This window comes from Meleagris gallopavo, chromosome 4 (genome assembly GCF_000146605.3).
Source record: "Meleagris gallopavo isolate NT-WF06-2002-E0010 breed Aviagen turkey brand Nicholas breeding stock chromosome 4, Turkey_5.1, whole genome shotgun sequence".
Classification (NCBI taxonomy): Eukaryota; Metazoa; Chordata; class Aves; order Galliformes; family Phasianidae; genus Meleagris; species Meleagris gallopavo.
The window spans coordinates 60,261,088-60,274,299 of NC_015014.2; the positions used below are offsets into that span (position 1 = coordinate 60,261,088).

Genomic DNA, 13,212 nt, shown 5'->3' on the forward strand with positions numbered 1-13,212 from the left:
AAAAAAGGAACAAACAACAACAACAAAAATTCACCCCAAACCTCCCCCCTTGTCAGCTTGAGCCACGTGAAGGTTCTTTTTTCACTGCTGTCTGACATTCAGGAACAAAAAAAGCACAGCATTTCAAAAACAGAAAACTAGGCATTACTGGCATTTTTCAATGTGTTAAATGCAAAAGAAATATGCAGTCGTTGCATCTCCCCTGCAAATAGTGTCACTCTTCTTGCTATTCTGCCCGTATGATATTTCTTAAATCCAAAATACAATGTTACTGGCACAGGGGGAAAAAAATTAATGCATGTCATCCAAAGTCAACACGTTGCTTTGCTGTGTGCTACTTATTGACTCGACCACAAAGAATACCTTCATTCGAAAATAGAAAAATAAACACCCACACCCCCGTAATGAACAGTGGTTAAAGTGATGGAAGAAATCTTGGCCCTCTTTTTTCTGAAATACGTAAAAACCATCTCTCTGCTATTTGTTTGGTTTTAACCACTGGTGATCTATTGAAAAATAAACTTACCTTTGCTCACTGCAATCCAGGATAAACTAATATTTTTTTAATGAATACATATATATATATATATATAAAACATTAAATGTAATTTGTTAAAGGACTGTACATCTATACATTCTTTCAATATTTCCCATAAACACAAAAGAAAAACTTGATTGATATACTTTTTCTCCATTTTTAATAAGTTAAAAAAAAAACCACCCTTAAACTCGGTGAAATTTAAAGTTTACAGTAACGCTACGCTATTTAAACCAAAGAACAGATATGTTAATGTCTATAAATAACTTTACAAATATACACGTTAACATACAATTTTTAAAACAAAACTGTGAAGATATAAAACAAACACAACTCTTCTCTTTCACCCAGATCAGTATATCCTAGATTGCAATGCTCATATTTTGAGACTCTTTCTCAGTACTGCTTTATCTTGAATTAGTATTATACATTCTTTTTTTTTTCCCCTATATATTTATTTATATATATACAGGATATATTTATAGATATATACACAGATTCTCTGGAATAAACCTTTTTGATATAAGTTAAAGGCTCTTGCCTACAGGTACCCGTAACTTCTTTCTCCAAGTCACTGCATGTAGATGGAGCAAAACCGCTGGTGCCAAGGGCTGGAGGAGTTTCTCCCCTACAACTTGCCCTTTGAAAGCAAAAGTATGCAAACCCCCGTCTCCAAAAAGCAAGATTTTCCCCAGATCGGTTCTTCCTGTAGGTTGGGACACAGCTCAAGATGCCACATGGGTGTGCAATCCCTACGGGACATGGCCAGTGGCCAGGCAGTGCTCTCCTCCTATAGGATGACTTGACTGTCTTTTTTTTTTTTAATTTTTAATTCTTCCTCCATCTTGATTTGCGTATTATTTATTTTTCTTCTTCTGAAAAAGATTCCTTCTATGTAGCTGGGAAATAAGGTCACGAAGCTATAAAAACGACGACAACAAAAATATAGATATTTCTATAAATATATGAATCCCTGCAGGCAACGTGGCTTTTCAGCTCCACCAAAAAGGTTCATGTACAGATTGCATAAGCAAAGAATTTCTACATTCTTTACATTTTTTTTTCATTAGTCTTTTCTCTTTTTTTTTTTAAAAAAAAGGAAGATTTTTTTCCTCTTCTTCGTATTGTAGGCACAGATTGGCTACTCTGGCGCTCAGCAAGCGCAGGCGGGAGGGCAGTGCCCTCAGGTTTAACATTCTGCTTAGGAATAAAGAAAAAAATTAAAAAAAAATACATACATGATAGATCATCTTGGCAAGAGATGAGTTCCTTCAGGCCAAACAGTGCTTCTTGACTTTTCATACAGCAAACGGGGGAAAAAAAAGATTTGTTTTAATTTCTTTTTTTTTTTTTTAACCCTTGAACAGTTCAACAACAAAAATCCTCTGGCATCACCGAGCAGTTTAATGGAAACATCCTTCACTATGGGTTTGTCTTCGGCACTCTGCGCTTGCGCCAGGGTGGGCACACTGCCTGTCTGTCCATCCTTCTGTCCAGGGGGGCTGTCATGTGCGGATGACACCGTTACAGGGTGCATGCTTGGGCAGGCAGGGCTCATCAGGCAGCAGGTCATGTGCAAAAACCGAGTCGTCCCCTGAGGAGCAGGTGCTGTGGGTATCCTGGCCAGCGGGCGAGTATTGCTCAAAGGGCACCGAGAGGTCCAGGTACTCCTGAAGGGGGACAGACCCGTTAGTGCGCTTGGAGACAAGCCACCCCTCCCTGTATTCCTACACCAACATTACACTCACATCAGTGGATGTCATGGTGAGGACTCTTTCCAGGTCTTCCACCAGCTGCTTGAAGGTGGGTCGCTGCGAGGGGATGGCATGCCAGCACTCCCGCATGATCATGTACCTACCAGGCATAGAATCACAGGGGTTGGAAGGGACCTCCAGAGATCATCAAGTTCAACCCCCTGCTAAAGTAGGTTCCCTACAGTAGGTTGAGCAGGAAAGCACCTGGGTGGTTATTGAAAAGCTTCAGAGAAGGAGATTCCATGACCTATCCAGGGTTCTGTCATCCCCACAGTAAAGTTCTTGCTCATGTTTCATTCATATGGAACTTCCTGCGTTCCAGCTTGTGTCTATTGCCCCCTGTCCTGTTGCTGGGCACCACCAAAAAGAGACTGGTCCCCTTCATTTGACTCCTGAATTTTAGATACTTATAAACAGTTATGAGATCCCTCTCAGCCTTCTCTTCTCCAGGCTTGAACAGCCTTTCCTCGTAAGAGAGATGCTTCAGGCCCTGAATCGTCTTTGAGGCCCTTTACTGGACTATTTTTAGATTACCTCTTATCTTTTTTGAACTGGGGAGGCCAGAACTGGACAAAGCACTCCAGATGTGGTCATACCAGTGCAGAGTAGAGGGGAAGGATCATCTCACTTGACCTGCTGGTCATGCTCTTTTTAATGTACCCTAGACTACCATTGGCTGTCTTGGCCACAAGGGCAGACTGCTGGCTTATGGCCAACCTGCTGTCCACCAGGGCACCCAGGTCCTTCTCCATGTGGCTCCTCTCCAGTAGGTCATCCCCTAACCTGAACTGATGCATGCAATTGGTCCTCCCCAGGTGCAAGACTCTACACTTGCTCTTGCTGAACCTTATCAGGTTCTTCTCTGCCCAACTCTCTAGCTTCTCCAAGAAGAAGATGACAGGGAAGGTGGGCTGTCACCCATAGCAGTGCTCATCACTCACTGTGAGGCTCAACCCTAGAATTCTGTCTGCCTGAGAAAAAAGCTATGGGTGCGGGAAACCACATAGCCCAGCCCCCCAACTGCCATGTCAGGAGCAGCAGGGAGGCAGCCCAGCGCTGAGAGAATGGCTGCAATTCCCCTCCAAGCATGGGTAGGCACAGCCTCCTCCACTCAGACTGGCTTGAGGAATCACTGGAGCTGAAGTAACGAGGAAGGAACTGAGTCATTATGTCATTTTCTGGGATACAAAATGGGCTGTGGCTGTAACTCCAAAGACAGCCCGTCCCTGAGGCGTGGAGCAATGAGGGTGTGAGTCTGCACCCTCATTTTAGGGACGGGAGGAGGGATCTGTGGAGCCCTCACCTCATCTATGCATGTGATTTGAAAGCAGGATGAGGGCCTCTCCTAAGAATGAGATGCCAGATCTGCACACCAAATTGCCACTCAACGAATGAGGAAGAAACATGACACCCCAACTACCCAAAGCAGGGCCTGGCCATGGCCCTGGCAGTCTGTGGCCACAGAGGGAAGGGGGAATTGGAAGAGGAGAAAGGGTCACCCCCTCCACTCACAGGTCGTGGGTGCAGTTGGCGGGTTTATCCATCCGATGGCCCTCTTTCAAGAGTTTGAAAAGTTCTTCAACAGGAATTCCCGGGTATGGAGATCCTCCCAAAGTGAAGATCTCCCATAGTAGCACTCCAAAAGACCAGCTGGAAACCAAAGAAAGATCTTTAATATTCAATGAGGTGTTTTTTTTTTTCCCTCCACATTCACCCCCCCATCCTCCCAATATCCCTTTCCCCCTGCTCTGCTTTATTTCTGTGCAGCCATGCATAGCTAACAAAGTCATCAATAGCATGACTAATTGCCTAGGCCATTTTTACTAGTTACTTGGAGATCTCTGCTGATCCAACTCAATAGCAAAGAAATCCCAGGCACCAAGTCTGAAATTGAAATGAGCATTTAATCAGATAGGTGACAGCCCATCTATTACCCCCAGCTCTTTGTTAGGTCTTCCACCAGCTCCACTGAATGGAACAAATCAAATTATTCATGCACAGCTTCACTGAATCGCAGGCTTGGAACCACAGGCCACTAATTGTGCAAGCTGATACCAAAACTTGCTTGTTACAACACTCATTTCACTGGTCAAGCTGAGAGAAAAATACCCCAACAAAAATCAGCAGAGCACTAATGTTACACACTCCACTCCTGCAGCTGTGCTCTGGTTAAAAGTCCTCTCTTCAAAAATATCTTCTGCCTTCTTCATTTTCTTTTTAAAAACAGGGATTATCTGTCTCTGTTTCAGGCATGCTCTCTCTCCCATTTTCTAGCTTTGATTTATCTGTCATGCCCAATGCAGCATTACCTAAGCATGGAAACTATGATTTAAGATCAATAAAGCCAAAGTATGTGAAATTTACAGAAATAGAAATGATTCATTTGTCCAATTGCAAGCGGCAAGCCTTGGGGAACAGGCAGCCTGTCTGCTAAATTACTGTAAAAAAACCATTATTAACCAAATATTGAAATAAAGTGTATGCATATTGAGCTACTTTGGTCCGTGTGAAGTTCAGATGCGATGAAAACTGCTGAAACTGCTTCCCAGACTGTTCTGCTTTCCCATCGAGTCAGGAAAACGAAAGAGCAGTCTTTAAGAGAGCAGCCTGCAGAATGAATCTCCTCATCTATAAACCACACAAGAAATACCTGCCTGCCTTCCAGTAACTTTCCAACAGCTTACTAGAGATCCTCAGTTAAAAGCAACCAGATAACAGTAAAACAGAACCACGTGTGCAAAGCTGCAGCCTGGAATTGATTCATTTGCATTTTCATCCCCTGATGCCCTGGACAGAGCTTGAGTTTAGCAGTATGTTTGTCTTTGGGATAGTATGAGTGCTTATTTTGCTGTCATTTTATTATTATTTTCAAATGTGGAATAATGCTTACACATCGCTCTGGTGAGTATAGACCCGGTCAAACAATGCTTCTGGAGCCATCCATTTCACAGGCAGCCGACCCTGTGATTAGGAAGACAATGGGAACATCCCATCAGCATATTCCCCCAGCCACAACGGCACCATCTGAATCTTCTTTTCTAATCCAGTTTGAAACATTTTCATTAACAATCACATCTGTCTTCCCGGTCACTGCGCAAAGCAGTAGTGGCCACATATAAACAGATTACAGCATTTGATCCCTGGATCTTTGCTGACAATCTTTGTGGTAAATGCTCTCTGCAGAGAACTGTACTTCCCTGCCAAGGCAGGTTTAACATATCAGAGCATCTAAATCTTAGCATGAGAACTGCACCAATTGCTCACATATGCACCTAGCACTGAAGCAGAGCATGGCACAACACTTTTCATCTCTTTGATTGGAAGAAACAGTGTGATGCACAGCCCAAATCCTGCTTAGGCTGAACTACAGGGGGAACTTTGGAAAGTGCTCACCAGGGCCAGATCCTCCAAGAATCAAATCTGGATCCCACTGGAGTGAAAAAGAGCCCTGATCCCAGGTTTCCAGGGGATCATTCTGCATCAGGGTTATAAATATGCCTGTCCCATTCGAGAAAAGAGACAACAAATACTAGTTTTACCAGCCCCTGTAGTCCAAGAAAGGACTGCTGCTAGGCTGAAGTGTAATTTGGCTACGGGAGGGTTTTGTTCTTTCTTACCTTTCATTTCATTAGGACAGGCAGCTAGAGATGGGACATAAGCAGAGTGCACAAATGGGTGCACACTTTCAGCTACACACTGCAGTTCAAACAGGGGAAATCCATCTTAGCTGGAATAAAAATTCCCAATACTTTCTAAAAATCATGTTATGATATTGCAAGGGATTAGTATGGGCTGGTGGGCTTCGCAGAACTGCCTGAGCGTTTAGACTCCTTGCAGTTATAAGGCTGTGGAGTGCTGGGACATGCTTCATGCTCTGCACTGTGGCAGTGATGGGGAGGGATGTATCATGGGCTGCTCTGAACTCAACAGCTGCTGTAGGGCTGTGAACCATGACACTGGTCTTCTCTCCTGCTCTTCGATCCTAAACTCTACAGAAAATCTAAACTGCTTTGGGACCATCTCCTCACCCTTGGTAGTGGAACCATGAAGCTGCTGTAAAAAGCAGAGAGAAATACGTGAAAGCCAGGTAGCTCCAGAAACACACAAAGAAGGGATACTTGTCTCAAAAGGGTTCTGGAGGAGCCAGAGGTTGGCTCCTTGGAACCTTTATGGACAGCTGAGCAGTAGGCTAGAAAAGGCTCTCTTTGGTAAAAATCTTGACTTCTCTTAACCTAGAGTCTATCTGACAGAGGTATCAATCTCTCAACCAGCTGCTAGTACTTGCAACATTTGTCAGAAAGAAAATGAATGGTGGGAGAATGACTGGGACCAGCCTGCCTATGGTTCTTCACCAGGTGAGCTACAGCAGATTTCTTTCCCCTAAGCTCCTTTAGCCTCTCTGGAAAGGGAGATGTGGAGTGAGGGCCACTTCCTGCAGGGACAGCAGCTCCTTGTGAGAAAGAAAGCTGCATGTGCACGGCAGTTCAGTACTTACATTGGTGGTTTTCTTGTAATAGTCGATGTTGTGAACGTCTCTAGCAAGGCCAAAATCAGCTATTTTCATCACATTGTCCTCAGTGACTAACACATTCCTGGCTGCCAAGTCACGATGAATGCACTGTGAAAGGTGAGCAAGTCAATAAATAAGGGCTTGTTAGCTGCTTGAGCCTGGATCTAACAGCAACGTGTGGTTTATGAGCTGCCGTTTCATTGACTCTCAAGCTCATAAAGCTGTGAGTACTGCTTAATTCCTGGCTCTCTGTGTCACCGCCTCATCATGCATGCTCAGTGGGAGCCACCTCTTAGCAACACCTCATCAGAAGCCTCAGCACTGACACGGCCATGCAGCGTTTCTCTCCAAAAGGGATGCACGGGTAAGAAATCAAACCTTCCTCTTCTTATAGGCACCTACTGGTATACTAATTTGTCTCTAATGCATTTGCTCCACAAAGAGGAGCACTGGTTGATATTTGGAGTAAAAATCCTCAAATTAATTAAAATATCCCCAATTTACCCAAAATACATCATAGTTATTAGCTGAGAAAGAAGTTAAAGTAGCCAGCATTGTGCAGAAAGGGCTTTAAGCCACTGTGAACCACGACTATGAACTGCAGTCATATGCCAACAAAGCACTCCCCAGGGAGCATCCTGGGCATGGATGTGCCAAATCTACTCCCATCTCTGCTTGCAATGAGCCTACACATGCTGGCTGCAACCACAAACACGTATGCAGCAAGAGGGATGTCCACAGAATCACAGAATGGCCAGGGTTGGAAGGGACCTCCAGGATCATGAATCTCCAACCCCCCTGCCACATGCAGGGCCACCAACCTCCCCATTTAATACCAGACCAGGCTGCCCAGGACCCCATCCAATCTGGTCTCAAACACCTCCAGGGACAGGGCATCCACAACCTCTCTGGGTAGCCTGTTCCAGTACCTCACCACTCTCTCTGTAAACAATTTCCCCCTGACATTCAACCTAAATCTCCCCTCCCTCAACTTAAAGCCATTTCCCCTTGTCCTGCAGTTATCAACCCTTTCAAAGAGTTCAAAGAGTTGATTCCCCTCCTGTTTGTAGGCTTCCTTTAGGTACTGAATGCTGCAATGAGGTCACCTCACAGCCTTCTTTTCTTCAGGCTGAACAAGCCAAGCTTCCTCAGCCTGTCTTCATATGGGAGGTGCTCCAGTCCCCTGATCATCTTCATGGCTTTCCTCTGGACCCTCTCCAACAGCTCCCTGTGTTTTGTGTACTGGGGGCTCCACGCTTGGACGCAGCATTCCAGATAGGGCCTCACAAGAGCAGAGCAGAGGGGGACAATCACCTCCCTGTCCCTGCTGGCCACCCCTCTTCTAATGGAGCCCAGAATGTTGGCTTCCTCTTGGGTGTCCTTTATTTTTAGCAATCTCACAAGGGAGTTGCGGGGGGAAGTCAGGGGCACATGGAACTCCTGACACTAAAGTAATGCTTCCCAAGGTGAAAGCTCACAACTCTGCATGATGTTCACCCTAACCACTGCTGGCTGAGTCCCGATCTAAAAATAAATTAATTCTACAAGTGGCAGATGCTGAATTGCTGAGGGCAGGCACCAAGGTCTGGGCTGAGGAGATTTCAACTGCAGTCTTTCAGTATTTAAAGGGAACTTGCAAGCAGGACTGACTTTTTACGTGGGTATGTAGTGCAAGGGGGAATGGTTTTAAACTAAAAGAAGGGAGATTGAGGTTAGATGTTAAGAAGAAATTCTTTATTCAGAGGGTGATGAGGCCCTGGCACAGGCTGCCCAGAGATCCATAGGTGCCCCATTCCTAGAGTGCTCAAGGTCAGGTCAATGTGTCCTGCACAGCCTGATCTAGTGGGGGGCAATAAGCCCACAGCAGGAAGTTGGAACTGGGTGGGCTTTCAGGTGCCTTCCAACCCAAACCATTCTGTGATTCTCCGACCAATATTTTTATCAACTGAGGTTTCTCAACTCACTTTCTGTGATGCCAAGTACTCCATGCCCCGGGCCACCTGGTAGGCACAGGAAACCAAGTCTTTAAATGTCAACTGCTCCTCGGGCAGCTTGCAGGTGTCGAAGGAATAGTCCATGCCAGGTGGGCGACGTGCCCTGAGGTATTCCCGCAAGTTCCCCTTCGATGCGTATTCAACCAACACGTAGAGTGGTCCTGCAAGCAAGAGTACCATCAGCAGCTAGAAGAGACATAGGGCTAGGCTGAACCCTAAATCTCATCTTTTGGGTAAATTTGGACAGTCAGTCAGCAATTAAATAATCCAAAACTCTAGGACGTAATTGTAAACTTATGGGAAAAGGAGAAAGACACAGAGGTGGACCTCGGGGAAAGGTGCAACTCAAGCCAAACCACATCAGAAACAGGCAGGAGCTATCTGGCCATCAGCAGGGCCCAGACAAGTTTCACACAGTTGATTTGTGAGCAAGCCAAAGGAAGGAGGAAAAGTTTTTCAGCACCGATCAAATACGGTGGTTTGGTCCTATCCAGGGCAAGCTCCAGAAAGCCATGTGGAAGACTAAGACCAATGCTGTGGATGCAGGAAAACAGCTCCCTGAGCCCTGCCAGCACATACCGTCCTGTGTACAGGCACCGAGGAGGTTAATGATGTTTTTGTGTTTCCCAATCATTTTCATCATTTCCATCTCAGAGACCAGGTCTGAAAGATCCTTGTCTGTGGCATCATCTGCAGAAAGAAAGAGAGGAACAAAATGAATGTTTTGTTAAGCATTTAATACAATTGTGGCGTAGCCATGCAGAGACTGATGGGGAATGAATATGCAAAACGTGTCACTCTTTGTTTTTATTCTATTTTGGGAAGAAGTCTCAAATTAAGAACAAAAACTACTATCACAAAAAAAAAAATTTCAAAAAGAAAAATGGAATAAAGAGAAATGAGATATGAGAAAAATGCTTATATGTAAATCAGTAATACTGTTCATCTTCTGTTTCATCCTGACGAATATTGAAGAAAAAAAGCCAGTTTGGGTATTTGGCATCATTTTCTTGCATTGTATCCCCTGTACAGCAAGGGGTTGGAATGAGAAGATCTTTAAAGGTCCCTTTCAACCTAAGCCATTCTATGATTCTACGACTGTTTCCCTCCCTTACGTCCAGGGGCTTAGAGTTAAGGTTGTAGGAAGGTCAAAGCTGGGATGGGGAACAGTGCAAAGAATGTATTTTTCTACATGGAAAACTGTACATTTTCTACAGAAGAAGAAAAATGGGGAAAATCTCCTCAAATGGATGCTTTGATGTGAAGAGATGGAAATGTTCCTGCCTCCAGAAACAACTTAGAATGGACCGAAAGAAATCTAAAGAATCTTTTTCTGATAAGAAATGTTTTTGTGTAAAAAATGTCACCCTGTTAACCTCAGACCTGGGCTGCACATTGCCAGAGTGTCTGCCCTGCCAGTTCCTGCTGAACTCCTGGAACTCCTGGTCATTTTGTCTAGGCATGAGGAACAAAGACTCCTATGGAGGTGTCCTGTGCATTCCCCATTTTGGGCTCCCTTCCAGCTTTCATCACTTTCGGATTGAGGTTATTCAATGAGAGGGCAGAAGGAGTTTGGCAGTGAATTTCTGTAAACTCCAGCTGAGCGTATTGCATAAGCTGCTGCTATAATAGCCAGTTTTGGTTATGGGGGGAGTAAAGAGCAGACCGGTTCCTGGAAATGGCTAGAAGTGCAGGTGCTTTCCCTCCTTCTCTGTGATCATATTACCCCTTGGCAAAGAACTGAGTTAATTCCCATTCCCTTCTCCTGATGGGATTTACACCTTTACATCCTCTCCAAGAAGACAGCCCTCACCCCGAGGCTACATGAGTGAAGCAGAAGAGTGGCTCTTCTTGCTTTCTTCTACTGGATCTGTTTGTACAAAGGACTTTAAAGACAGGGGAAGAGAGGAAACCCCAGCACAATATGATGCTCCACCCTCCACAGATTCCCCATACCTTTTAGCATCTTGACAGCCACCGTGATGGCCTTGTTTGGCTTGTCTTTATCAATCCCAATTGCTTCTGCCATCACCACTTGGCCAAAACAGCCCTCACCAAGTGGCTTCCCCAGGGTCAGGCTGGAGGGAAGAATAAGCAGGTGTTAGCAGGTGCTGGGGAGGTGACACTCCCAGGAAGCATGGAGACCCTGCTGATGGGTTTGACTGACCGAGTGCGTGCCAATTCCCACTTGGGATCTGGAGGAAGTTCCAGCTCAGAGACGTTGGCCAGCATCGGCCCATCGCTGGAGGAGAGACGAGTGATCCGGACCAGGGGTGTGTTGGAATTCATGGAAGAGTTGGACTCCAACGACACCTGCTTGGGTAGAGCAAATTAAGTGTTATTGCCAACTGTATCCCAAGCAGGTGAGAATGTGCTCAAGATGGAGGGTTTTGAAGTAGCTCTGTATACTGACACCTTTCTGGCAATTTCTACATGGGCACTGCCCCCTACCCTTGCAAAATTTTGCTGATCTAGGCAAACACATGGTCAGGTTCTTCACTGGAGGAAAGCAGAGACAGGTCAGCCAGGGCTCTCCTGCCAGGAAGACTCTTAGCAGCTGCATAATAATGAATTAATTTGCTCTGTCTGCTTCCAAACACATGTCTGGGTGTGCACAACTGGCTATGGGGTGACTTCTCTTCTGGCATGGTAAGTGGCCACCACATGCCTGAAGTCAAAGCTGGGACATCTGCATACTTCCCTACGTGGTTTTACACAGTGCCTTTTGCTCCAGCCCCTTTGCAATTACACGTGGCAGAGCATCTCTAGATACATGGAGGAAGAGAAACCTCTATGAGAAATGGTTTCCAGTTTGCTAATGACCTCAGTGAAAACAGCCTCTTGCTCCCCAAATTACCCCTCTATCAGCATCAAACCATTCCCCCGCAAGATCAGCTTTCTGTGACATCCACAAGTGCACTGTGAGCATTGGGAGCTGCTCATGAACCTGAAGCAGATGCCACCAGGTACTGCTCCACTGAAATGGAAACAAATGAATAAAAGGGCAATAAACTCCTACACTGCAGCCAACTTATGTTGCTCTTGGACAATGCCCTTCTGGTAGAGTTTCTCACCTATAAAGAAAATGGCAAGGGGAAAAAAAAGAAAAAAAAAAGGAATGAATATAGGGGGGAATAGGAATCTTGTATCTACTTTCTGTTACCTGTCTCTTGAGTGGAAATTTGGAGACTTTCTGTACAGTGGTGGTGTTCATGGCTTTTTTGTTTGGCATTTTCATCCTGCAGATAATCACAATGACCAGCACCAGGATGAAGAGGACTAAGCCAGTGCCATAGCTGAGAATGCCAGCATACACTGAGCCTGAATCATCCATTTCCATCAGCTCCTCTGCTGCAGGGCGACAAGAGACAGCGGTCAGGTGGGGCCAGCACTGCCTGTCCATAACCACACACACACAGCACAAAGAATGTGGGGAGGACCTGCTTATCCACGCAAATGTTCTGACTAACTCCAGTGAGGTGACCCTCCTAGGCCAGTGGTTTTCCACATGCAGCTGCAGCTAAAAATATTATTTTGATTTGCCTTTTCCTGGGACACTTTTACTGTCTTTTGTCATAATGCTGTAGAGCCTTCAGCCCACAGGTTGAAAACCACTGCTCTAGACTGAATGCACCTTCATGTGTCTGTCCCTCTGAACCTTGCTTTCTCCACACATCCAAACCATGTTATGGGCTGCCTTGGATGTGCAAGGATTGCAGGATGGAGGTTTGCTGCCTTTTGCTGATCTGGCCCCTCTGGTGAGCGCATCTGGACCTCCCATGATGGTCTCCATCAGATCAGTGCCTGCTCTGAAGGACCAAAGGACTCAAAGGGCACCCAGGAGTAATGCACCACAAAAGGAAGAAGTCTCACAGCAGATATCTATGTAATTATTTTGTCAGTTCTGGTATGGCTTGGAGGGGTGGCTGAGCCAGGAGGGTGCTGGCATGAACCCATCAGCAGGGGCTGGTCACCTTCCACCAATGCATTTTTGGGACCAGCAAGGCTCAGATGCAATTCTCAACTGTTCCCTTCAGGACAGGCACTTTGCTCACTTCAGGACAGAGGAAGGGCCACGACAGATTTCTGTCCCCTAAAGGTGGGTCGGCATCAGAGGAACAGTCAGCAATGGAAAACTTTACAGTGAAGTCATGCCAGCATGATTAACTTGCTAATTTAATTTAAATCCATGCTTTGCAATCAGTGGGAGCTTTTCCACCTGCAGCAGCAGGCTCCAAATCAGGTCTTTGATGTCCAAGATGCACATGGAGAAACAGCCATGGGTGACCATGGGGGCTGCACCAGCACAGGTGTGCCCGTGTGCCAGACGGCAATCTCTTCCTATGGGGAAGGGTTTCCAGATCTTTGGGATCACCGCATCTCTGCTCCATTTCCTCCCTTAGAGAGGGCAGGGGA

The 13,212-nt window shown here is 45.6% G+C and overlaps 1 protein-coding gene across 1 annotated transcript in view; it reads right to left on the minus strand.

The window, feature by feature from the left end:
- Positions 1–971: 971 nt before the first annotated feature.
- The window catches only part of FGFR3 (fibroblast growth factor receptor 3), a 52,351-nt gene continuing 40,110 nt past the window's right edge, over positions 972–13,212 (minus strand). Inside the window, exons 8-17 of the mRNA XM_019615159.2 lie at positions 11,960–12,147; positions 10,964–11,109; positions 10,753–10,874; positions 9,376–9,486; positions 8,767–8,957; positions 6,788–6,910; positions 5,183–5,253; positions 3,805–3,942; positions 2,287–2,392; positions 972–2,208 (exon numbers count right to left, since the gene is read on the minus strand). Coding sequence (XP_019470704.1) covers positions 2,044–2,208; positions 2,287–2,392; positions 3,805–3,942; positions 5,183–5,253; positions 6,788–6,910; positions 8,767–8,957; positions 9,376–9,486; positions 10,753–10,874; positions 10,964–11,109; positions 11,960–12,147 — 1,361 coding nt within the window. The 3' untranslated portion in view covers positions 972–2,043. The remainder of the gene's footprint in view (positions 2,209–2,286; positions 2,393–3,804; positions 3,943–5,182; positions 5,254–6,787; positions 6,911–8,766; positions 8,958–9,375; positions 9,487–10,752; positions 10,875–10,963; positions 11,110–11,959; positions 12,148–13,212) is intronic.